The sequence below is a fragment of the Mytilus galloprovincialis genome, chromosome 5, assembly GCF_965363235.1.
Source record: "Mytilus galloprovincialis chromosome 5, xbMytGall1.hap1.1, whole genome shotgun sequence".
In the NCBI taxonomy this organism is placed as follows: domain Eukaryota; kingdom Metazoa; phylum Mollusca; class Bivalvia; order Mytilida; family Mytilidae; genus Mytilus; species Mytilus galloprovincialis.
Genome location: NC_134842.1, coordinates 55,725,177 through 55,749,657, shown reverse-complemented (window position 1 = coordinate 55,749,657; position 24,481 = coordinate 55,725,177). Strand labels below are relative to the sequence as shown.

The 24,481-nt window shown below is 35.5% G+C and overlaps 2 protein-coding genes across 2 annotated transcripts in view; one reads left to right on the top strand and one right to left on the bottom strand.

Annotated features, from left to right (window-relative positions):
• LOC143076069 (uncharacterized) overlaps positions 1-24,481 on the top strand; it is a 42,108-nt gene that overhangs the window by 12,087 nt on the left and 5,540 nt on the right. The window lies entirely within an intron of this gene.
• On the bottom strand, positions 2,931-11,914 carry LOC143076068 (uncharacterized). Its single transcript, XM_076251700.1, has 2 exons — positions 11,835-11,914; positions 2,931-6,825 (listed from the first exon to the last, which is right to left on the bottom strand). The coding sequence occupies exon 2, from the start codon at positions 6,727-6,729 to the stop codon at positions 3,214-3,216; it is 3,516 nt and encodes a 1,171-aa protein (XP_076107815.1). The 5' UTR covers positions 6,730-6,825; positions 11,835-11,914; the 3' UTR covers positions 2,931-3,213.

Genomic DNA, 24,481 nt, shown 5'->3' with positions numbered 1-24,481 from the left:
ATGGACGTCATACTAAACACCGATATATATATATATATATATATAAAGAAAAAACTACAATAAAAAATTGTACAAGAGTAATGCTTGAAAACTTAAGAAATAACGTTCGTCATCGATGTTATATTCGCATGTACTTCATGGTAGTTTCTCATTATAACTTTCAATGGAATCCTACTTAGTATTTCAATCAAGTATTTTTATGCCCCACCTACGATAGTAGAGGGGCATTATGTTTTCTGGTCTGTGCCTCCGTTCGTCCGTCCGGTTAAAGTTTTTGGTCGAGGTAGTTTTTGATGAAGCTGCAGTCCAATCAACTTGAAACTTAATACACATGTTCCACATGATATGATCCTTCGCATTTTAATGCCAAATTATAGTTTTGACCCCAATTTCATGGTCCACTGAACATAGAAAATGATAGTGCAAAGTTCAGGTTAAAGTTTTTGGTCAAGGTAGTTTTTGATGAAGTTAAAGTTACATCAACTTGAAACTTAGTACACATGTTCCCTATGATATTTTCTTTCTAATTTTAATTCCAAATTAAAGTTTTGACCCCAATTTCACGGTCCACATAGAAAATGATAGTGGGAGTGGGGCATCCGTGTACTATGGACACATTCTTGTTTTTTTTATTTCAGGTTTCATTATCATTCTGTATCCCTAGACGACAGAATAACAGGCGAGTATTTCGCCGTATGAGTTGATTAGTTCAGAAACAGACAACTGATTTGAATATCGATGTCCATGGTCTGAATTACAGCAATATCATTCATGATACTTCGACATAACTGTCCGTCTTGTGTGTTGTAAATATATAGACAGCAACAACAAAAGCAACATTTGTAAATGTTTTACAATTACTGGGATCTGTTGCATGACGGAATAAATTATATACTTCAGACATCGTGGTGGAATTTAGAATCGTGAATATACCACTTATTATCCATTTGTATTCATATGGAAGAACAGTATCATAAGTGTCGTTCAAAAACACACTTTATGAGTGTGTATGGCACTAAGCTTAATTGATATCATATACAATATGCATCGGTCAAGGGTGAACATTTTTACTCAAGGCATTACAGTATCATTTTAATCAAGCTTCTACCATAACCCATAAGCAGTCTGTTCTATTTGTGTATTTTTTTGAATTTTGAATGTTGTTTCTTTGTGCGAATAAATATGATCTTAACCTCGCCTCAAAAAAAGTAATTTTAATGTATTTCTTTGAATATACCAAAATATGCTGCTGGACATATAATATAAAAATTCATATAAAAAGAAGAAGATGTGTTATTCGTGTGTGTTCCAAGGAAACAACAAAGTTTAAATGAACTGCATGTTTGCAGTTAAAGGTCACTGCACGGCCTTAAACCATGAGTAAAACCCAAATGGAAGTTTAGAAGTTGATGGTTTTAACCACCAGTATTATACACGTTGTCATTTTGCTTAGGTTATGTTGTTACCTATTCTGACATCGAACTCGGACTTCTTTTTGACTAATGTATAACCCCGCCGAATTTTTGCGCCTATCCCAAATCAGGAGTCTCTTGCCTTTGTTAGTCTTGTATGTTGTTTTTGTCGATCCTGCGACTTTAGTTGCAGAAAGCTCGACGAAGGGATAGTGATCCGGCGGCTACGGCGGCGGCGTAAGCTTACGTCTTAAAAGCTTTATATTTTAGAAGGTGGAAGACCTTGATGCTTCATACCTTGTATATGGATGCCTCATGTTACGAAGTTTCCGTCAGTCACATGTCCAATGTCATTGACCTCATTTTCATGGTTCAGTGACTACTTGAAAAAAAGTTAAGTTTAATTCTCTCTTATTATAGGTAAATAGGAAAACTAGATTTGGTATTAGCGTACCTTGCAAGGTCCTCATGCCCGTCATACAGTTTTCACTTGACCTCGACCTCATTTCATAGATCAGTGACCAAGGTTAAGTTTTGGTGGTAAAGTCCATATCTCAGATACTATAAGCAATAAGTCTACTATATTCGGTGTATGGAAGGACTGTAATGTGTACATGTCCAACTGGCAGGTGTCATCTGACCTTGACCTCATTTTTATGGTTCAGTGGTTAAAGCTAGGTTTTTGTGTTCTTGTCTGTTTTTCTTATACTGTATGCAATAGGTCTACTTTGTTTTCATTTTCTTACATAAATAAGGCCGTTAGTTTTCTCGTTTGAATTGTTTTATCGGGGCCTTTTATAGCTGACTATGCGGTATGGGCTTTGCTCATTGTTGAAGGCCGTACGGTGACCTATAGTTGTTAATGTGTGTGTCATTTTGGTCTTTTGTGGATAGTTGTCTCATTGGCAATCATACCACATCTTCTTTTTTATATAGTTAAGTTTTTGTGTTTTGGTCTGTATTTCTAAAACTATGCATTAGGTCTACTATATTTGGTGTATGGAATGATTGGAAGGTGAACACGTCTAGCTGGCAGATGTCACTTGACCTTGACCTCATTTTCATGGTTCAGTGGTTAAAGCTAAGTTTTTGTGTTTTTGTTTGTTTTTCTTATACTGTATGCAATAGGTCTACTATGTTTGGTGTATGGAATGATTGTAAGGTGAACATGTCTAGCTTGCAGGTGTCATCTGACAATCACATTGAACTCATTTTCATGGTTCAGTGGTCAAATTTAAGTTCTTGAGTTTTTGTCTTTTTTTCTAATACTATATGCAATAGATCACCTATATTTGGTGTATTAGAATATTTTATGATCTATATGTCAGTCGCGCAGGTTTGATTTGACCCTGACCTCATTTTCATGGTTTATTGCTCAGTGTTGAGTTTTTGTGTTTTGGTCTGTTTTCTTAAACTATATTTATTGTATGAAAGAATTGTTAGCTGTACATACCTGCCTGGCATGGTTCATCTGACCTTGACCTCATTTTCATGGTTCATTGGTCAATAATTAGTTTAGTTGTAGTTGTAATAAAGCTTTATATTAAGGACTATCAAAATAGAAGCAATGATTAGTAAAGGAGGCAAGACATTTCAGCGTGTGCACTCTTGTTTTAATTTTACCGGTAAGTTCATTTATATGTTTTGGAGTTTTGTGAAACGTCCAGGTTCACTGAAGTACAAATGTAGTACACACTTTTATTTAGGGGCCAGCTGAGGACAAAGATAAAAATTATATTAAAACATACAAAAAATGTTGATTTATTCCATTGCTGTGATACAATGCTTGGTCATTAACAAACTATTGATCAAAAGAGTTACTCGAATTACATACAACTTTTTTTTGGTGTGTTTTCTTATGTTTTCTCATTTCCCTTCCACCAATAAACTGTTTACCACACTCATCGCACATGTACGGTTTTTCACCAGTGTGTATTTTAATGTGTACTTTTAAATACCGACTGCGACTGAAATGCTTTCCGCAATAAGAACACTTGTAGGGTTTTTCACCTGTATGCGTTCTCATGTGTAATTTCAAACTGCTGATAAACGTGAATTCCTGCTCACAAATTTTACATGCTGTTTTTTCACCTGTGTGAACTCTCCTGTGAATTTTTAAACTTTTCTTCATAGCAAATCGTTTCCCGCATAAATCGCATTCAAACTGGTCTTCGAATGAGTGAGTTCGTACATGATTTTCTAAGGGTGCCCATACCTTAAATGTTTTGCCACATATATTGCACTTAAAAGGTCTGCTGCTGGAATGTGTTATCATGTGTGACTTTAAAGAAGGCTTCGTCATAAATCCTTTACCACATTCGTCGCACTTAAAAGGTCTTTCACCAGAATGTAGTCCTAAATGTGACTGCAAATGTTTGTCTTTCATAAAACCTTGGCCACATTCTTTGCACTCGAAAGGTTTTTCCTCTGAATGTTCTCGTAAGACATGTGTCTGAAATCTGCTTTCATGACAAAACTCTTTTCCACAATCCTTGCACTTGAAGGGTTTATATGTAGATTTTCTGTTTATCGGCATATGTCCCGTTTCACCAATTCCTTCATCAGCATCAGTTTTATGTGTTCCACTATTACATGTTCCCATATGTTTCAATTTGTCTTGACAATTATCTAACTTACTAACGACTTCGTCACATTTTACAGGTTCCTGATTTGGTATACACGTGTTTGTTGTCAAGTCCGTTTGTAAGTGTGGCGTACAATATTCATTATGTTTTGAGGATAGTGCATCAGTCGGAAATGATGTAGGCTCAAACTCTTGGGAACATATATTACCCGAGACAAAATTGGGTATGTGTTCCGTTTTACCCATTTCTTTACCATCATCACTTTTATGTGTGTTATCATAAGTTGTTTTCGTATGTTCCAATTTGTCTTCATCTAGTTTGTTAACAACTTCATCACGTGTAAAAGATTCATGATTTGTAATACAGGTGTTAATTTTCGCGGACGTTTGAAAATGCGAATCCCCATTTTCTCTGCATTTAGAAGGTTCGGCATCAGTCGGAATTGGAGTAGGGTTAACCTCACGAGAACACATGTTACCCAAGACACAATTAGGTATCTGATTCGTTTGACCGATTTCTTTACCCTCATCGATTTCGTGTGTGTAACCATAAGCAGTTTCCATTTGTTTCAGTTTGTCTTCGTGGTCATTTAGCTTACTACAAGTAACAACTTCATTAGATATTAGAGCACCCTGATTTGAAATAAATGTGTTTCTTATTGCGTACGTTTGTAAGTTTGAAATATCATTTTCGACACATCTAAACGATTTTTCATCCATTGGAATTGGTTCAATTTTATCCTCTTCAGAACATAAGTTACTTGAAACAAAATCGAGTTTTTGACTTTCATGAATATGTACACTTTTATCATTTGTTATTGCGTACGTTTGTAAGTTTGAAGTACCATTTTCGACACATCTAGACGATTTTTCATCAATTGGAATTGTTTCAATATTATTCTCCTCAGAACATATGTTACTCGAGACGACATGGAGCTTTTTACTTTCATGAATATGTACACTTTTCTCATGTCGTGTTAGTTTATTTCTCTCAATAAACCCTTTCCCACACTTGTTACACACGTATGGTTTATCCCCGGTATGAATGCGCATGTGTCTTGACAAATATGACTTTTTATTAAACTGTCTACCACAGATTTCACATTTAAAACGTTTTCCATCAACCGGAATTGGTTCAGTTTTTATCTGATCAGAACACAGGTTACTCGAGACAAGATGGCATTTTTTACTTTCACGATTGTGTATTCTCATATGTCGTTTTAAGCTACTATTCTCGATAAAAGCTTTCCCACACTTATTACACTCGTATGGTTTTTCACCAGTATGAATGTGCATGTGTCTTGACATATGTGATTTTTTATTAAACCCTTTTCCACATATTCCACATTTAAAAAGTTTTTCATCAGTATGTTTTATCATAGGTGATTGCAATATGCTAAGATTACAAAACTCTTTTCCAGTATCATTCAATTTGCCATTGAAAAGTTCATCGGTAGATTGAGATTCCCTGTGTTCCTGCATCTGTTCCAAATCGCCTTCGCTATTAAGAGTTTTATGTGTTCCATCACTGGATGTTCCGATATGTTCCAATTTGTGTTGACAATCATCTAACTCATTTACGATTTCATCAGATTTAAGAGGTTCCTGATTTGCATCTACTGTGTTTGTTGTCGCGTACGTTTGAAAGTGTGAAGTACCAATTTCTGTACATTTAGAATGGTTTTTATCAATTGGCGTTTCTTTGGTTTTATTCTCCTCAGAGCAAATGATACTCGAGACGCAATTGAGTTTTTCAATATCATGTCTATGTTTCCTCTTATTATGTTTATTCAACTCGGATTTGTCAATAAAATCTTTCCCACACTTATTACACCCGTATGCTCTTTCACCAGTGTGTATTTTGATGTGTCGTGACAAATGTGGTTTATGATTAAATCTTTTATCACAAACTTCGCATTTAAACGGTTTTTCACCCGTATGTGTTTTCATATGACCCTTTAATGTTGCACTAGTTTTAAACACTTTGTCACATATATTACATACAATAGGGTTGTCAACAGAAGGCTTTACAAAATTACTCCCATGAGTGTTTATGTCTTGATGATGAGAAAACGTCTTATTTGTATCTTCACATTTAGATGATTCGTCACTTGTACAAGTTGTAAGAGATATATGTATTTGCAAATGCTTTTTCATATTTGTATCTTCACATTTAGAAGATGCTTCACTCGTACAAGTTGTAAGAGATATATGTGTTTTCAAATGCCTTTTCATGCATGTATTATATTTAAAACATAGGCTGCAAACAGAACATTTGTAGCGGAATTCACCATTTTCACTGGTGTGTTTTTTCATATGTCGTTCCAAATCCCTTTTATCAATATATCGACTCCCACACTCGTTGCACACGTAAGGTCTTTCACCAGTGTGTAATTTCGTGTGCCTTGCCAAATGTTTAGTACGATTAAAACCTTTACCGCATACATCACAGTTAAACAATTTTTCTCCCGTGTGTATTCTCGCATGAGCCTTAAGAGCCCCATTTACATTAAACTCCTTTTCACATACGTCACATTTATAGGGTCTTTCACCCTTGTGTGCTCTTTTGTGTACTTGTAATTTGGTGTATCGATGAAAACATTCACCACATGTATCACATTTATATCTTCCAGTGATATGAGTTTTCACGTGTTCCCGTAGATGTCTACTCTGACTAAAATTTTCACCGCACAAACCACAAGCGAAAAGTTTTTTTTCCTCATTTTCCATCATCTCTTTATTAATGTTATACTATTTTCGCCCCTGATTAAGAGGTCCATCAAGTTACTGTCGCTTCTGTCGTACGTAATTATAGGCCATTTGATCTTCCTGAAATTGGAGAAAAAATCACTTAAATAATAATGATTAATTCAAAATCCGAATTAATCATGAATAAATCATAAGTAAAATCTGCACCAGAAATGAATTAAGGTGGTACAAAATGTATGGGTGTCTTTCGCCATCTTGGATTGTAAAAAGCAGCGAAACTAAGGTCTAGATTTTCAATCAAGCTAGCAAAATTTAATGAGGAATGAAGATAACTGATGTGAATTTGCATATAAAAGAACAAATTTATAAGATTATAACTTCTAAATAGTAATATTTTTACAATTGTATATTATTTTTGCTTTTTTTTTTAAATTGACATTTTGAGTGGAGGTAAATAGTGCATGTTTTTTTTGAAAAAATCAACATGGAATTTTGCTATGCTGTATTTCAGTCAGAAAAAAAACGTATCTTTTCTTTTGATATTCTCAAAACATATTCTAAAAGCTATCTAATATTCTTATTTTATTTTACAATTCTATATCATTTAGTTCAGATTCTAATCACATAATGATGTTTTCCTGTATAATCCATACAAAATGTGTCATTGTGTTTGAGAAATGCGCGGTGACCTATCATATTTATAATATTTTTGAATATATATCAATAACAAGAGTGCACACTCTGAAATGTCTCGCCTTCTATACTAATCATTGATATCATGTTGATAGTCCTAAGTATAAAGCTAAGCTTTATAACAACTGTCACATAAACTTAACATTAATCAAGATAACTAAACATAGACCAATGAACCTTAAAAATGAGGTCAAGGTCAGATGAACCATGCCAGGCAGACATGTACTGTAACAGCTAACAATGCTTCTATACAACATATATAGTTGACCTATTACTTATAGTTTAAGAAAAATATACCAAAACACAAAAACTTACCACTGTGCAATGAACCGTGAAAATAAGGTCACGGTCAAATAAAACCTGCGCGACTGACATAAAGATCATAAAATATTTCCATACACCAAATATAGTTGACCTATGGCATATAGTATTAGATAAAAAGACCAAAACTCAAAAACTTAACTTTGACCACTGAACCATGAAAATGAGGTCAAGGTCACATGACATCTGCCCGCTAGACATGTACACCTTACAATCGTTCCATACAACAAATATAGTAGAACTATTGCATATAGTATGAGAAAAACAGACCAAAACACAATATTTTAACTATAACCACTGAACCATGAAAATGAGGTCAAGGTCAGATGACACCTGCCAGTCGGACATGTACACCTTACAGTCCTTCCATACACTGAATATACTAGCCCTATTGCTTATAGTATCTGAGATATGGACTTGACCACCAAATCTTAACCTTGTTCACTGATCCATGAAATGAGGTCGAGGTCAAGTGAAAACTGTCTGATAGACATGAGGACCTTGCAAGGTACGCACGTATCAAATATAGTTATCCTTTTACTTATAATAACAGAGAATTCAACATTACAAAAAATTTGAACTTTTTTTTCAAGTGGTCACTGAACCATGAAAATGAGGTCAAGGACATTGGACATGTGACTGACGAAAACTTCGTAACATGAGGCATCCATATACAAAGTATGAAGCATCCAGGTGTTCCACCTTCTAAAACATAAAGCTTTTAAGAAGTTAGCTAACGCCGCCACCGCCGTAGCCGCCGGATCACTATTTCTATGTCGAGCTTTCTGCAACAAAAGTTACAGGCTCGACAAAAACTACGTTTGACAAAGTATGAAAAAAATAAAATCACAAAAATACTGAACTCCAAGGAAAATTAAAAACGAATAGTCCCTTATCAAATGGCAAAATCAAATGATCAAACACATCAAACACATCAAACGAATGAACACCATCTGTCATATTCCTGACTTGATACAGGCATTTTCTTATGTACAAAATGGTGGATTGAACCTTCAAGTTGTTTTATAGCGGTAAACCTCTCACTTGTATGACAGTCGTAACAAATCTAATATATTTACAAAGATGCGTGAACAAAACAGACATAATAGGTAAAATAGTCAAAATATGGATACAGCAATCAGCACTGCATGTGTCACAATCTCAAAACCATCATAAATTTTCATATAAGTGGGACGAAGCAATATCAATGTTAATCAGGCCATACGAACTTGCTTAGTAAGCATTGATTCGCGTCAGAAAGGTTTCTTCAAGTCCTTCCAATAGAAGAATGGGATTTGTTAATGAGCACCCATGACTAGATCAACCGGTAGTGGCTTTATTTATCACCAAGTGCATTGAAGTTCAATGAAGAATAGAATGATGGTGATGATGGATTGCTGCTTGACGTCCAGCGGTATATTATTATGCATATTCAGGACGAGAACAATGACATGTTAGTGTTAAATGATCAGAATATTACAGTCGATTGCATTGAGTGTGTAGGAAAATGTAATATATTTGGTTAGTTCGCTTGCTAGCTGAACCGTGAAGTCATTATTATGTAAGGTATACTACCCTCATTTTGCAGTAGCCTAGTCCTACAGACAGATAGATTAGTTACCTGCCGGACTTGTATACTCTTAAAAGAGGATGGTTTTACCGAACCTAATAATGACTTCGCAGTTCAGCTAGCAAGCAACTAGCCAAATATATTACCTTTGTCTACACACAATGCAATCAGCTGTAACATGGCTTTGTACTAGACCGATATGCTGAGACGGCTTTTGAAAAATTGATGTATGGTCCAACAGTACAACTCAAGAACAAACTTTAGAAAACAAAAAACAAAATAAAGTGGAGAAATTTTCTGTTAGTTTTCTGCTATTTTCTTTCAGTAGGATATGGGGTATCCATCCTTTTTGTCGTAGTACGTTGCTATTTGTTATAACTTTTAATTTTCTATTTGCTTTTTAAACTTTCAATGCTTGTATTTATCATTCAAACTTATTTCACTTGAAAACGACTTCATGGACCCCTCTTTTTTAAAATGCCATTTGGTTGGATTACGCGAGAAGATAATGTGTCCAATTTTCAAGAAAAAAAACGTAAATAGTGCCTTTTTTTTTAAATTTGTTAAATACACAGCAAAAAATGATGTTTTTTTTTCTACATTCATGAACATTTGATAAATAATATTTATGTCAACGGTTAACCGGTTAACCGATTAACCGGTCGAACGACCGAATACCGAATACCAAAAACGCTAACCGGTTAACCGGACTTTTTTTTCAATTTTGATAGATTTGATATAAATTTGTATAGAAATCATTAAATAGTTGGGTTTTATTTAAAAATTGTCGTCGTGGTAATTAATTTGACAGATCAATTGTTCAGTAAATTGATTGCTATTGTTAATCATATAAACATAAAATTAATTAGAACTTGTTTCTCAGCTCGGGGCAGGATCTTAAAGAAACATAATTAGTATACATGTTTTTTTAACAGTAACTCTAAATGAGTAATGCGATTAAATTTTACGATTTACTTCATTATTTCATTTCTGATCTAATATTGTGTAAACCTACATCTAATGTGCAACCTCCGTCTTGCAAGGCTTAGTCTTACTTTAAACGAAATGCTAACTCCAAAATTGTGAAATGCAAACCATGTGAATGTACTCAATGTATACTTGATAGTAATGCTTAAAGAAACAAGCAAACAAAGTAAAGAAACAGGCCGTACGGTGACCTATAGTTGTTAATTTCTATGTCATTTTGATCTCGTTTGGAGAATTGTCTCATTGGCAATCATACCACATCTTTTTTTATAATTAATCATTTTAAATTGAAACACTCCACATTATTTTCGAAGACAACAAGAGAAAAGGAACAAATAATCAGTTTCAGACAAATTCGATTATACGAGATCAAGAAGGTTTTTTTTTATTTTTCAATCTGAAGTTGGTACTAGCGCTATAGTTGATACGGTGTATTTGATTATTAAAAGTCAAACTTCGCCAGGAATACCCACAGACAAGCCTTATAATAATAATGCCAAACGACAAACTTCAATTCTAAAAGCGTAAATTTATGATTTGGATGAAAGGTTGTCAAATTGACACTCATACCACATCTTATATCTATGTGTACATGTAGGGTACTATTGATAAGGCTTTCAAACAATAACTTAAACTACCGGTTAACCGGTTAATCGGTCGAACGATTATCCGAGTAACCGGTTAGGCAGAAGTGTACGATTTGACAACACTAATAAATATGAATTATTTCTAAAAAAAAAATGTATAAATTTTTAGGATACTTATAAAACAGAAAATACAAATTATTTTTAACAAAAACAATTTGTGTTTATCTTTTAAAACCAAAAAAAAATATGTCTTTCTATTGACCTCATTTTACTCAAAAAGTAGCACATGAAGGTATATTTTTTATTACATATTTGATTTGGTCAGGTAAAAATCAGAATTAAGGAAATTTTTATCAAAATGTAAATACGGCTCAGAAATACGGAATCATAACTGTATCGTATGCCCTTAAAAAAATGCATTTGAAATGTACATAAGATAACTGGACAACAGCTGACAACATGTACATGATGTACACAAAAATGATTGTTGTAAATCGACCAGTAGTGTGTCCGTACAGTGCGACATGAATTTAAATAACAAGTCCGTAAAGGCTTTCCATACTTTATTTTATCGTACATTCTACACACTTGATTTGTAGTTGTAAAATATATTTACCGTCGTACTGGATCTTATGAATTGATTTATCATATGTTTATGAACTATAAAAATTAAAAGGATAAATCATAAATATTATATAAAATCATCAAACACACACACACACACACATACGTCATTAGTTTGAAGCAATCAATAAACAGATAAAACTACAGATTTATGTACAAGTGTTTAGGTAAATGGTGTGTTTGTTTGTATTGTACAGGTACACCTGTAAAAAGGTGAAAATGTTTAAACCGTATAACATGTATAAATAACTTTAATATGATTCTTTCAAATGTTTATCGGTGAAACTATTATAAAATTAACTTGAAACATTAATCGACAGTTTTGAAAATTAAAAATGCACACTTACAATCATCAATGTATTTTGGTAAAAAGATTCAGGACGTCAACATACATCGGGACCCTCCATCTCTTGCAAGAACGACAATTTTACAGGTGAACGATCTTCAGAAAGTTAAACATGTTAAAGGCGGGACATTTGAAATGTAATAAAAGGAAAATAAAACCTGTCTTCCTGCCAGTTTTATCGTTAAAAGAATTGAATTCAGAATTAAGTGGAGAAAAATTTGTAGCATTTTAATTCAATAGATTTGATGTGATAATTATTAAAGGAACGACCATTTTACTTTAAAAAAAGGGGGTGTACGTATTTTTTTTCGACATCAAATTTGTGGTGAAAAAAATATTTCGGTCGAGCCGATGCAAAGTTTCCAATGAAGCCAAATTTTCCCACATAATTTTCACTCAGAAAAAAACCAATAATAAAGTACCTTTGCGTTATATCTTGCCTGTATTTTTTTAGTGTTCGTATTGTCCTCTGAAACAGTTATGCTGATTGCAAGATGCACAGTTTTCCCTGCTTTCAAAATCTTTCGTTGAGACCGTCCTGGTTTACTTACTACACGTAAATCGCAAACTAGCTACATGTGACAATGATTGAATTGAGTAGTATCAATCCCTGTTGTCTGTTCTTTGGTCGGCTGTTAATTGTCTCTTTGACATATTCTCCATTTCCATATTCAATTTTATAATGAACTTACTAGGTCCCAGGTATATAGCAAATATCCAAAACTACATTTGGTCTGGAGCGCTCTATACAGAGTAATTTGGTCCAGTTAAAAAATGTTATCACGTCTTTATTATTCATGAGTAACTGAATAATAGACCCGGCTTCTTTAAATAGAATTATCCATAGTTTGAGTTATAGGGGGTACATTTTCTTTCATTTTGATATTATCTGTCTTAAAATTAGTACATGAAACACACAGTTGACATCTTTTAGAGATAGGTTAGATGCGATTTTTAAAGTAAGTGTATCTAATATAGATTTAATGAAGATCATGCACAGCATACCCGTAGCCAGGGGGGTCGGGAGGTTCGGACGACCCCCACCCCCTTGAAACCAAATAAGCACTGTTAAAGTCAATATTCTGTTCAAATTGTGACTGTTAAAGTCGAGTTCATGAATCCAAACACAACACCCCCCACCCCTCAATCTTGGAAATTCCTGGCTACGGGCCTGCACAATGCTCAAAGATATACACTTCCAGATAGCGTTCGAATTTAGACAAAAAAAGAGCAAAGCCCATAACCGAAGTCAGCTATACATAGTTAAACATTTTATACACTTTTTTTTTTATTACTAAAACAGATATTTGGTTTGTAGGGATGCCTATTATTTTGACTTGCATCACCATAAATAAGATCGTGATTTTTTGATATTCCTACTTCAAAAATCCTACTACCTAGGTGGAATTTTAAAAGTCTGTATGGATTTTTTTCTGTTTTGAAAATCTGATTTGATTATTTATTTTCCTACTAAATGTGTGTAGCATTTTAATTCAATAGATTTGATGTGATAATTATTAAAGGAACGACCATTTTACTTTAAAAAAAAGGGGGTGTACGTATTTTTTTTCGACATAAAATTTGTGGTGAAAAAAATATTTCGGTCGAGCCGATGAAAAGTTTCCAATGAAGCCAAATTTTCCCACATAATTTTCACTCAGAAAAAAACCCAGAAATAAAGTACCTTTGCGTTATATCTAGCCTGTATTTTTTTAGTGTTCGTATTGTCCTCTGAAACAGTTATGCCGATTGCAAGCTGCACAGTTTTCCCTGCTTTCAAAATCTTTCGTTGAGTCCGTCCTGGTTTACTTACCACACGTAAATCGCAAACTAGCTACATGTGACAATGATTGAATTGAGTAGTATCAATCCCTGTTGTCTGTTCTTTCGTCGGGTGTTGTCTCTTTGACATATTCTCCATTTCCATTTCAATTCTATAATGAGCTAACTAGGTCCCAGGTATATAGCAAATCTCCAAAACTACATTTGGTGGAGCTCTCTACACAGTATTTGGTCCAGTAAGCAAGCAAGCAAGCAAGCAAGCAAGCAAGCAAGCAAGCAAGCAAGCAAGCAAGCAAGCAAGCAAGCAAGCAAGCAAGCAAGCAAGCAAGCAAGCAAGCAAGCAAGCAAGCAAGCAAGCAAGCAAGCAAGCAAGCAAGCAAGCAAGCAAGCAAGCAAGCAAGCAAGCAAGCAAGCAAGCAAGCAAGCAAGCAAGCAAGCAAGCAAGCAAGCAAGCAAGCAAGCAAGCAAGCAAGCAAGCAAGCAAGCAAGCAAGCAAGCAAGCAAGCAAGCAAGCAAGCAAGCAAGCAAGCAAGCAAGCAAGCAAGCAAGCAAGCAAGCAAGCAAGCAAGCAAGCAAGCAAGCAAGCAAGCAAGCAAGCAAGCAAGCAAGCAAGCAAGCAAGCAAGCAAGCAAGCAAGCAAGCAAGCAAGCAAGCAAGCAAGCAAGCAAGCAAGCAAGCAAGCAAGCAAGCAAGCAAGCAAGCAAGCAAGCAAGCAAGCAAGCAAGCAAGCAAGCAAGCAAGCAAGCAAGCAAGCAAGCAAGCAAGCAAGCAAGCAAGCAAGCAAGCAAGCAAGCAAGCAAGCAAGCAAGCAAGCAAGCAAGCAAGCAAGCAAGCAAGCAAGCAAGCAAGCAAGCAAGCAAGCAAGCAAGCAAGCAAGCAAGCAAGCAAGCAAGCAAGCAAGCAAGCAAGCAAGCAAGCAAGCAAGCAAGCAAGCAAGCAAGCAAGCAAGCAAGCAAGCAAGCAAGCAAGCAAGCAAGCAAGCAAGCAAGCAAGCAAGCAAGCAAGCAAGCAAGCAAGCAAGCAAGCAAGCAAGCAAGCAAGCAAGCAAGCAAGCAAGCAAGCAAGCAAGCAAGCAAGCAAGCAAGCAAGCAAGCAAGCAAGCAAGCAAGCAAGCAAGCAAGCAAGCAAGCAAGCAAGCAAGCAAGCAAGCAAGAATATAGATCTAACATTGTTGGGTTGATGTTTAGACGAGTTATATATATATATATATTTCCCCATTTTGAGCAACAAAAATCAAATATATATATATATATACATAACATACAAATCATTAGAATATTTGAGTAAGTTGTTATAAATCTTTTATAGTCAAGAAATCAACACATTTTTGTTTAAAAGTGTCCAGGTTTTCACAACATTTATTTCATTTGGTAGTTTATTCCAAAGTATAGATGAGCTATATGCAAAAGATTTCTTCATTGAATTTGTGTTCGGTCGTACAACAGCTAAATTATTATTTGCAGATGACCTTAGATTTGCAGATGACCTTAGATTTCTACTATTATAACGTTTGTGGGTCACTTTATTTGGTTCATTTATTTATTTCATTATTACTATTTTTCATTATTTTTCCAGAAAGATTGTTTTTTATTATTTTATTACTTTCCGATTTTTATTTCATTCATTAAATTTTAGTGACGTAACGAACCTCGCATTAGCATTAAAAATGTTTTCCCTTCTCAACCAATCAGAGAGCTCGATTGAATTCCCGGGGAAAATTTAGCTCGTGCAGATATTGTCTGGTAGAAATCATTCTCAGCCCAGACTTCCAGGTGTATAGATGTAAGGTAAAAAGGGGAATTTTCAACCATGTGCGCGATATTTTTGGAAGTGGTCTCGGTAGGAATCACGCGCTATTTTATATACTATAATTAGTGTATTGAAGAAAATGTGTTTTACAGTATTTTTAGGTAAGAAGTTCCCCCTCCTATGATTTTCATGTACATATACTGAGTGACTAAAACTGGCTGGTTTTTGATCACGGTTTGCATTGGAGATTTAGCGGAAAACTTTGAATATTTACGTGTTGAGGCGTGAATTATTTAGAAAGCTGTTCGCTGGTTAAATTATGAGTTGAGTTTTTGAAAAGTTCTTTGAACTGAATAAAAGTTGTCAGTTGGCGAATAACGAGATTCGGTTAACTGTTCAGCTGTTCAGTTGTTAAGGTTAAAGTTATTTATAACTTGCGGGTTAAAGCAAGTAAAAGTTCGGAGTCATTATTTGTTGGCATTCACGTGGGTGACTCAAATCTATGACTTGAACTTAAGGACGGTAAATTTAAGTATTAAAGTGTTAACAAGCGAAATCCATATGCAAGCCCTGATCAGAACGGCAGAGTGAGTCGTTAAAGAAAGTTAGATACTGAAAGAATTTATTTTCTTGGTCTAAGAAATCGTGTTATAGACTGCAGAAATAGACCATTGACTCGCAAAACTGTAACTTATTAAATGTGCAGCTGATTCATATGCGTGTTGTCTAATAAAAGTTGTATCTTACTGAATTATTTTATTGCAGAGAAACGCCTTGTCCCTTGCCTGAATTGATCCTTCGATTAAAACTCGTCCTGATTACTTCCCTTGGTATTGATAACAACCTAGATTTTGAACCTCCCATGAGTCTGCGTTTCATGGTTTGCTGATTACAGATTATTTAAGTGAAAGCATATTCAGGACAGAACGAGTCTTATGTTGTCTTAGCTTCCCTTTGGCTATTTATTTTCTGGTATTTGCTTGTGTATTTGGTATATAAATCCAACTACGGGTTTGAAAATTCTGAAATAGATTTGTTTTAAAAGTCTGTTATTTTTGTGGTGTCGTACTTGAAACGACCACACTTGTTGGGTCGGGCTATTTACATTTGGTCCGTCTGTCTGTCTGTCTGCCCTTTTATTACTTGTTTACCTTTAGGTTTATGGGAAATGATTTAGTTTTACTCCAACCCATACAGATCTATAATATAGAATTAGTGTATGACGGTACTTCACACTTGAGCAATAAAAATACCTAGACATATTTTTAGAGGTGCAGTATATTACTCGGCTACTACCCTAACTGTAGTGTTAGGACTGATTTCTCTGGTAAACTGATATTGCCAGATCCTATATTTGGTAACAGTCCAGATTGTCATTTCAGTTGTTCATCAAGTTTTACACTAGGATAGCACGACTGCGGTCAAGGTCAAAGGTTAGGATCTGGTTGGCCCTCTGAGTAGCCTAGATCTTCCTTGTTTACCTTTGGTAATAGAATCCAGAAGTCACACTTAACTGAGACTTGGAGAGTACTGAACATCAGAGACATCTTGTTCCAGAACACATATTTAAATGAATTATAAACTGGTGGCATAGACCGGTAAAAATTATACCTAATAAAACTCTTTAATATATTCTAGTCGGGCATCACTATAATAGAAGTCCTAGAGCGAAAGCATAGGCCGAACCTACCCTCGAGATAGATTAAATGAAAAGTTGGGTTGCTGTCTAGTTTATAGAAAGTATAGGTTAAGGTCGCATAGACAGTACCCCAGTTTCGTTTCACTGGCGCCCACGTAGGGACCCTCTCATATATAATGTGTACTTGATAAATTTATTTATAAAAACTAAATAAGTTAAAACACTTTAAAAAAAAAATATTTATAAATTTAAAATTAAATAAAAGAATTCAAGGGTTAGTTATGGATACTCAAAAGATTAAAAAGGAGTTGCGGGAGATGAAACAAAAGATTGAAGAGAATGAATTGTATCTCGCTGAGGTTGAGCCTCGGGCTAAATTCCATGACTTGGATACAGGTCCACCTAGTTCTGTACACAAGATAGACTATGCAGGGGCTATACCTCGGAGAAGGCTTATTCCTGAGATGGATGAGTTTAAGAGAGTTACCTTCTCGCCTAAACTTGATCGGGTTGAGAAATATAGCTCTACTCCGAAGCGGCTTCCATCACCACATAGTCCCATTAAAAAGGCCCCTATTCCTAGGTACGAGAGTACCTATCTGGGAGATCAGTATGACACACCAGAGGTAACAAGAGCTTGGGATGCTTTTGTGACAGTCCGGGATAAAAATAAAGGGAGTTCACAAACACGCTTATCGTCACCACCGAGACCACTTCCGCGCGCGTTTAAACGAGATAAGAGATTGGTTAAGTCAATTTGAAAATTGTCGTGCCATTAATTTGTGGACTGATGATCAGTGTGTAAAAATACTGCCGACATTTTTGAGAGCTCAAGCTTTGCAGTTGTACAATGATATGACTTTGATTGAAAAGGGAGACTATGGTTCACTTATTAAATTTCTTATTCAAAAATTTGATCCTATTCAGGATCCCGGAGTTTATTTAAGTCAATTACATAGTATGACTCAGAGTTCATATAAGAGCTTATTGCAGCTTTCATCTGCTGTATTTAGGTTAGTATGCAAAGCATATCCCAGTATAGACTCTGACTCTAAACAAAAGATGTCGATTCAGTATTTTATTGATGCTTTGTCAGACAGTGAGGTACAGAAACAAGTACGTCGTTTAAGTCCTAAGACATTGGCCGCGGCTGTCGACTTAGCTTTACGTGAAGAGTCATATGTAACGTTGGAAAAGAAACGTCCAAAAACTCAATCACTTATCGAAGTTGAACCCTCTGATCAATTTTCCGTGTTTAGTAAGCAATTGGAGGAATTGCGCGAGTGTGTGGCGAAGTTATCCGTGGGAAAATTTTCCGCTGATCGCGTGGAGGAGGCCGCCGCCGCGCCAGCGCCAATTCAGATACCTGCAGGGAATACCCCAAAATTTGGCAATAGGGGTGGATATGGTAACAGGTATAGAGGAAGAGGGAGAGGAAATTATGGTAGAGGTGCCCAGAGGGGGGGATATAATTCTCATGGCCAATTCAATGGTCAAAACCAAAATGGAGGGTATTTTAACTATCCTGACCAAAATACTGGATTTACAGGTCAGTCCCAGGGAAATGCACCAACCTTTTATGGAGGTAGAGATAATTTTTCTCAGAGGGGGTGTTGGAATTGTGGGGACTTGCACCATTTTAAGAGAGATTGTCCAAATGGGTCTTTAAACGGGTATTGGTAGATGGTGGGGCCACCCATCTGCCTGACGAACACACCCTGGCCATTAGTCAGCTTGCTGCTTTATATTTGAATACCATGATAGGACAAGAAAATGTTAGATTTTTGGTTGATACTGGTTCTACTATCTCTTTATTAAATTTAGAAATGTATAGTAGCATTACAGAAGGAAAACCTGGTTTATATCCTTTGTCTAAAAATAACTTGCAGTTTGAAACTGTAAGTGGAGAAATAATCACTTCACTTGGTACCATCTCGGTTGATATTAAAGTTGGTGTACATGTTTTTACTCAGCAAGTTGTTGTTGCTGATATTCCAGAGTCGGGGATATTGGGGGTTGATTTCCTAGATAAATTTGGGGCCCAGATGGATTTTAAGAAGAAAACTATATATATTGATGGCAATGCCTTCCACCTTTCTTCAGATACAAGAAAACTTTGTTGTAAAGTTTCATTATCTAGAGACACTTATATACCACCCAATTCAGAGATTATCACGACTGATAAAATAAGGTTCAGAGGTGACTGGTTCCCTGAAGGTCAGATAGAACCACTTGGCTCTTTGCTAAGACAGAATTATTCTGTTCTTATGGCTCGCACATTGGTCAATACTGTTGGCAATTGTGTTCTTATAAGACTGATGAATATTTCAGATGAACCTTGTACTATTCCTAGGGGTATGGGAGTAGGACTAGTACATACAGTCCAGATCTGTCAACAATTGAATAGATCATCTGATACACCTCGTGATCCCTTATTACAGTCTCTGTTGGAGGAGGCATGTGTCGATTTGGATGATGAACAAAAACAAAAAGTTGAAAAATTGTTAGACAAATATTCTGACATTTTTCTTGATAAGGGTGGCAAATTGGGCCGCACTGATATATTACAACACGTCATTGATACTGGTGACTCTCCCCCTATAAAATTGAGACCTTACCGTCTTCCCATCCATAAAAGGGATGAAATTGATAGACAAGTCCAAGATATGTTGAAGCAAGGGGTAATCAGTCCTTCTAACAGCCCCTATAGCTTTCCTATACTACTTACCATGAAGCCAGATAACTCCTATCGGTTCGTTATTGATTATCGTCAACTGAACTCTGTGACAAAAGGCGATAGCTACCCGATTGCTCGAATAGACGATAGTCTAGATGCCTTGTCCGGTTCCCTGTACATGAGTACTGTTGATATGGCTAGCGGTTACTGGCAAGCCGAGGTACACCCCGATAGTAGAGAGAAAACTGCTTTTAGTACAGGCAAAGGTCTATATGAATTTAATACCCTGCCATTTGGGCTGACAAATGCTCCTAGTTTCTTTCAGCGCCTAATGGAAAAGATCCTAGCGGGTTTACAGTGGGACATTTGCCTAATCTACCTGGACGATGTCATTATTTTTTCAAAATCATTTGATAAACATGTTCAAGATTTAGATAGGGTATTTGATAAATTTCAAAAGGCTGGTCTCAAATTAAAACCTCAAAAGTGTCACTTGTTTCAGTCCGAGGTTAAATATTTGGGACATTATGTTTCTCGGGATGGGATAAAGTGTGACCCTAAAAAGGTAGCTAAAGTTCAGGATTGGCCTATTCCAAAAAGATTGAAGGAAGTCAGGTCATTTTTGGGGTTGGCATCATATTACAGGAGATTTATTAAAGATTTTTCAAAAATTGCTGCTCCTCTTTTTAATTTGACCAAAAAGAATAGCAGATTTCTTTGGGATGAAACATGTCAGATTGCTTTTGATCAGTTAAAGCATTGTTTGATAGATTCAGCTGTTCTGAACTACCCAGATTTTTCTAAACCCTTTATTTTAGACACTGATGCTAGTGACACTGCAGTGGGGGCAGTTTTGTCTCAGCTTTGTGAGGATGGGTTAGAGCGAGAGGTTGCATTTTATACCACAACTCATTCTCCCCAAGAGATTAATTATAGTACAACTCGTAAGGAACTACTTGCTGTGATTAAGTCCATTAAACATTTTAAGCATTATCTATATGGTCAAAAATTTATTGTTAGAACCGACCATGGGTCTCTTACCTGGTTGCGTAACTTTAAAGAACCTCATGGTCAGGTAGCTAGGTGGTTAGAATTTTTGGCAAACTATGATATTCAATTTGAATATAGACCTGGGGTCCACCATCAGAATGCTGATGCCCTCTCTAGATATCCTAAAGTTTCTAGTATTCAAATACAAGGATTCACTACACAGGAAGTCCTTGAGGCCCAACGTGCAGATTCTGAACTAGAATTTGTTATAGCTATGCTTAAGTCTCATGTGGAGAAGCCTCCCTTTTCTCATGTCTCCGGACAAAGTAGCGTTATTAAAGCCTACTGGAATATGTGGGAACAGCTTGAATTGGTTGATGATGTTCTCTATAGAAAGTGGTTTAGATTAGAGACAGATGAAATATCTCGTCTAGTGATCGCCCCTAAGAAGTTGAGACAGAAAATTCTGACTCTGGCACATGACGACGTTTCAGGTGGCCACTTGGGTATAACAAAAACTGTCCAGAAAGTACGTCAACGGTTTTATTGGGTTAATTTGCAAAGTGATGTAACTGATTGGATAAAAAGTTGCCCAATTTGTTGTGCTAGGAAAAACCCTCCAAGGAAAAATAGGGCAGAAATGGAGAATATTAGGGTAGGGGAACCTTTGGAAAGAGTAGCTATGGATATTACGGGTCCTTTTCCCATTACAAAGTTTAAAAATAGGTATGTGTTAGTACTTATGGACTATTTTACTAAGTGAGTGGAATTCCAGATATGGGGAGTTGCACAGTTGCTCGATATTTTTGTAAAGAATTTATTTCCCGCTTTGGTGTGCCCAGAATTTTTCTGAGTGATCAAGGACCTTGTTTTGAGGCGAGGCTTTTTCAACAATTATGTGACCTGTTTGGTATCCATAAGACTCGTACCAGTTCATATCATCCAATGACAGATGGTCTAGTGGAGAAAATGAACCATACATTAAAAAATGTTATTGCTTCATATATTGATGAAGGTCAAACCGATTGGGATGAGTGGTTACCATTTGCCCTAATGGCAATACGCTCCAGTGTTCAAGAAACTACTGGAATGACCCCAAACAAACTTATGTTTGGTAGGGAAATTAATATTCCCCTGACCCTTTTACATGAACCTTTACCCTCAAGTCCACCCTCCCATATAGAATATATAGGGAAATTACAGGACAACATCAATAAAGCGTATGATATTGTCAGAGGTCATATGAAAACACAACAGAAAAGGCAGAAAGTCAATTATGACTTGAAGCAGTCTGGGAAACCCTACAAGGAAAATGATCTGGTTTGGTTATTTACACCTCGTAAAAAGAAGGGACTGTCCCCAAAGTTGCAAAAATTTTGGGTAGGACCATATCGCATAGTCAAGAAATTGTCTGATGCAAATTATATGATCCAACTTGAAGGTTCTCTTGTTACTCCTCACCCTGATAGGACTTTGGTTAAAAAGCCTATTATTAGCCCTCCTCAAAGACCCCTTTCTTCAGGCGAGGGTTCAGAAACTGAAGATATGAGTAATGATGAGAGTGGGAATGAAGAGGGTGTGTTCGATCAGCAACCCCAAACCCCACCATCGATACCCGGCAGACGTAGGCGACTTCCTCCTAGGCGATTTAGAGATTATGTCTTTTATTAAAATAAATATACTGAGCTAGACTGAGAATCCTGTTTTGTAGTTGTCTTGTCAGCTGTTTTTATGTGTATATATTTGTTTTTATTTTCTTAGCCACCGCTGCCACACCACTAAGTTTTGTAAACTCCACATAATTATAGATATTAACATAAGATAAGGTTTATGTCTGCTTGGAATGAAAGAAAAATTTAATTCCTCCTGTGATCTTGAATTGGAACATAGTAGAAGGAATTCTTTTGGGATGATGTATTAACTTGGTTCAACTAAAAATTGGTTGTTTGTATTGATGTCGTATGGTCAAAAATTGCCTGATGTCCATGCCAACACCCAATTATTTTTTTTATTTTTTTTTTCCCTAAAATTGAGAAATGAAATCCATTCCAAGCCAGACAAGTAATAGAGGATTAGTGTAATGGTGATGTATTTTTTTTTTATATTTTTGTTAATACGATAGTACCGAGTGAAGGTTTCAACTGAAAAATTTGTTCTTTTTCTTGCTCGGATTCTGTGACTGAATCCTATTAAAAGCCAATTTTATAATTCTTAATTAATAATTTGACAAATATTATAGTTCTTGTTAATTATATCACTTCAAATAGTTGGAACTTTCATTTATTATATATATTTAGTTATAAGTAATAAGAGATTAGGGTTCAACATCTGTTCGTGGTTTACAACGCTGGATAAATGGTGGATCGTGGTGTCTCCATAACCACGTCTGTGCGTCTTATCCAACACTTCCATTGTTTAACATCAAATCAATGAAATATACAAGTTAGTTTTTGTGCGAGATATACAAGTTAGTGCCTATATTTCAACCGATATTCATACAATATTGTGGCTATAAGCTATTGTAAAGGAAATTGTGTTTGAAAATGTCTGAGTCTATGTGAAATCATGGTGGATATTACTGTAAGATTCTATGGTGGAAATTCACTCAATTGGTATGACTGATATTTATATATATGTATCGCCAGAAAACTAACCAACAGTTAGGTGTTGGAGGAGGTAATTGCCACAGATAGATTTTATATGAGATGTTACCCAGCCTACTCCATGCAACATGTATTATTTTGAATTGAACTGTATCCAAGTTTTGGAAAATTAATTGTTTTGTACAACAAAATACGTATTATCAATCGTTTTAGTCTCAAACTGAGGCGATTGTATAAAAGACATTTATACAAAGTATCTTAACTTACAATACCAAGACGTCTAGAAGTATCTAAACTTACCATACCAAGACGTCTAGAAATATTTAAACTTGCAATACCAAGTCGTCCAGAAATATCTAAACTTACAACAATATAAAGACGTATAGAAGTGTGTTAAGAAATGGCTTCAGTTATATATCCAGTAGAGAAGAACATTCGGAATCAAGTTGATAACTTTATTACGGTCTAAAACCATGATAATTGCTACATTTTGCAGTCGTAAAACCAGACGAAACATACCGTCTTGGAGAAAAACTCGTTTGCTGATGGTATACAGAACATTCGATTATCATCAAAGGGGAAATATATCCATTGTTTATCCGTAAACTCATCAAAGGAAAATATATCCATAATTGTTTATCCGTAAACTTGTGTCATTGGTTTGAAAAATATACCTACAAATCTTGGAAGTGCTTCAGATCTTTATCATTATTCAACGCTTATACTGATTCCGTGTTGGTGGAGATGAACTTTTTTCGCTAGGAATCAGGTGTTGAACAAGGACTATCGTTTCTTTAATTTTAAGAGAAAACAATGTAATTATAAATAGAATTTATTTCGGTTAATCATGATTAATTCAATATTAATATCACCTTCAATTTATTTTCAGGGTTAAAATTCAGTAACCAAAAGTAAAGATATATTAAAATTATATTGGAGAAAATAGATTTAAAGATTAAAAATGAATCCCACTGTACTTACTTTGGGACATAGTTATATTCGAAGATTATCTAATTATTGTAAAATGAATAGGATGTCAACCAACTTTGGTATTACTTATATTAATGGTATTATGTATGGTAAAGGTGGTACAAAATTGTGCAATATGATACAAGATCATGTCTTTCAAAGATTGATCACTAATTTTTCTCCTACAATAGTAGTATTACAAATTGGAGGTAATGACATAGATAACCATAATTTCAAGG

Coding starts and splice junctions, on each gene's coding strand:
- LOC143076068 (XM_076251700.1), bottom strand. CDS start 6,729: ATGATGGAAAATGAGGAAAAAAAACTTTTCGCTTGTGGTTTGTGCGGT.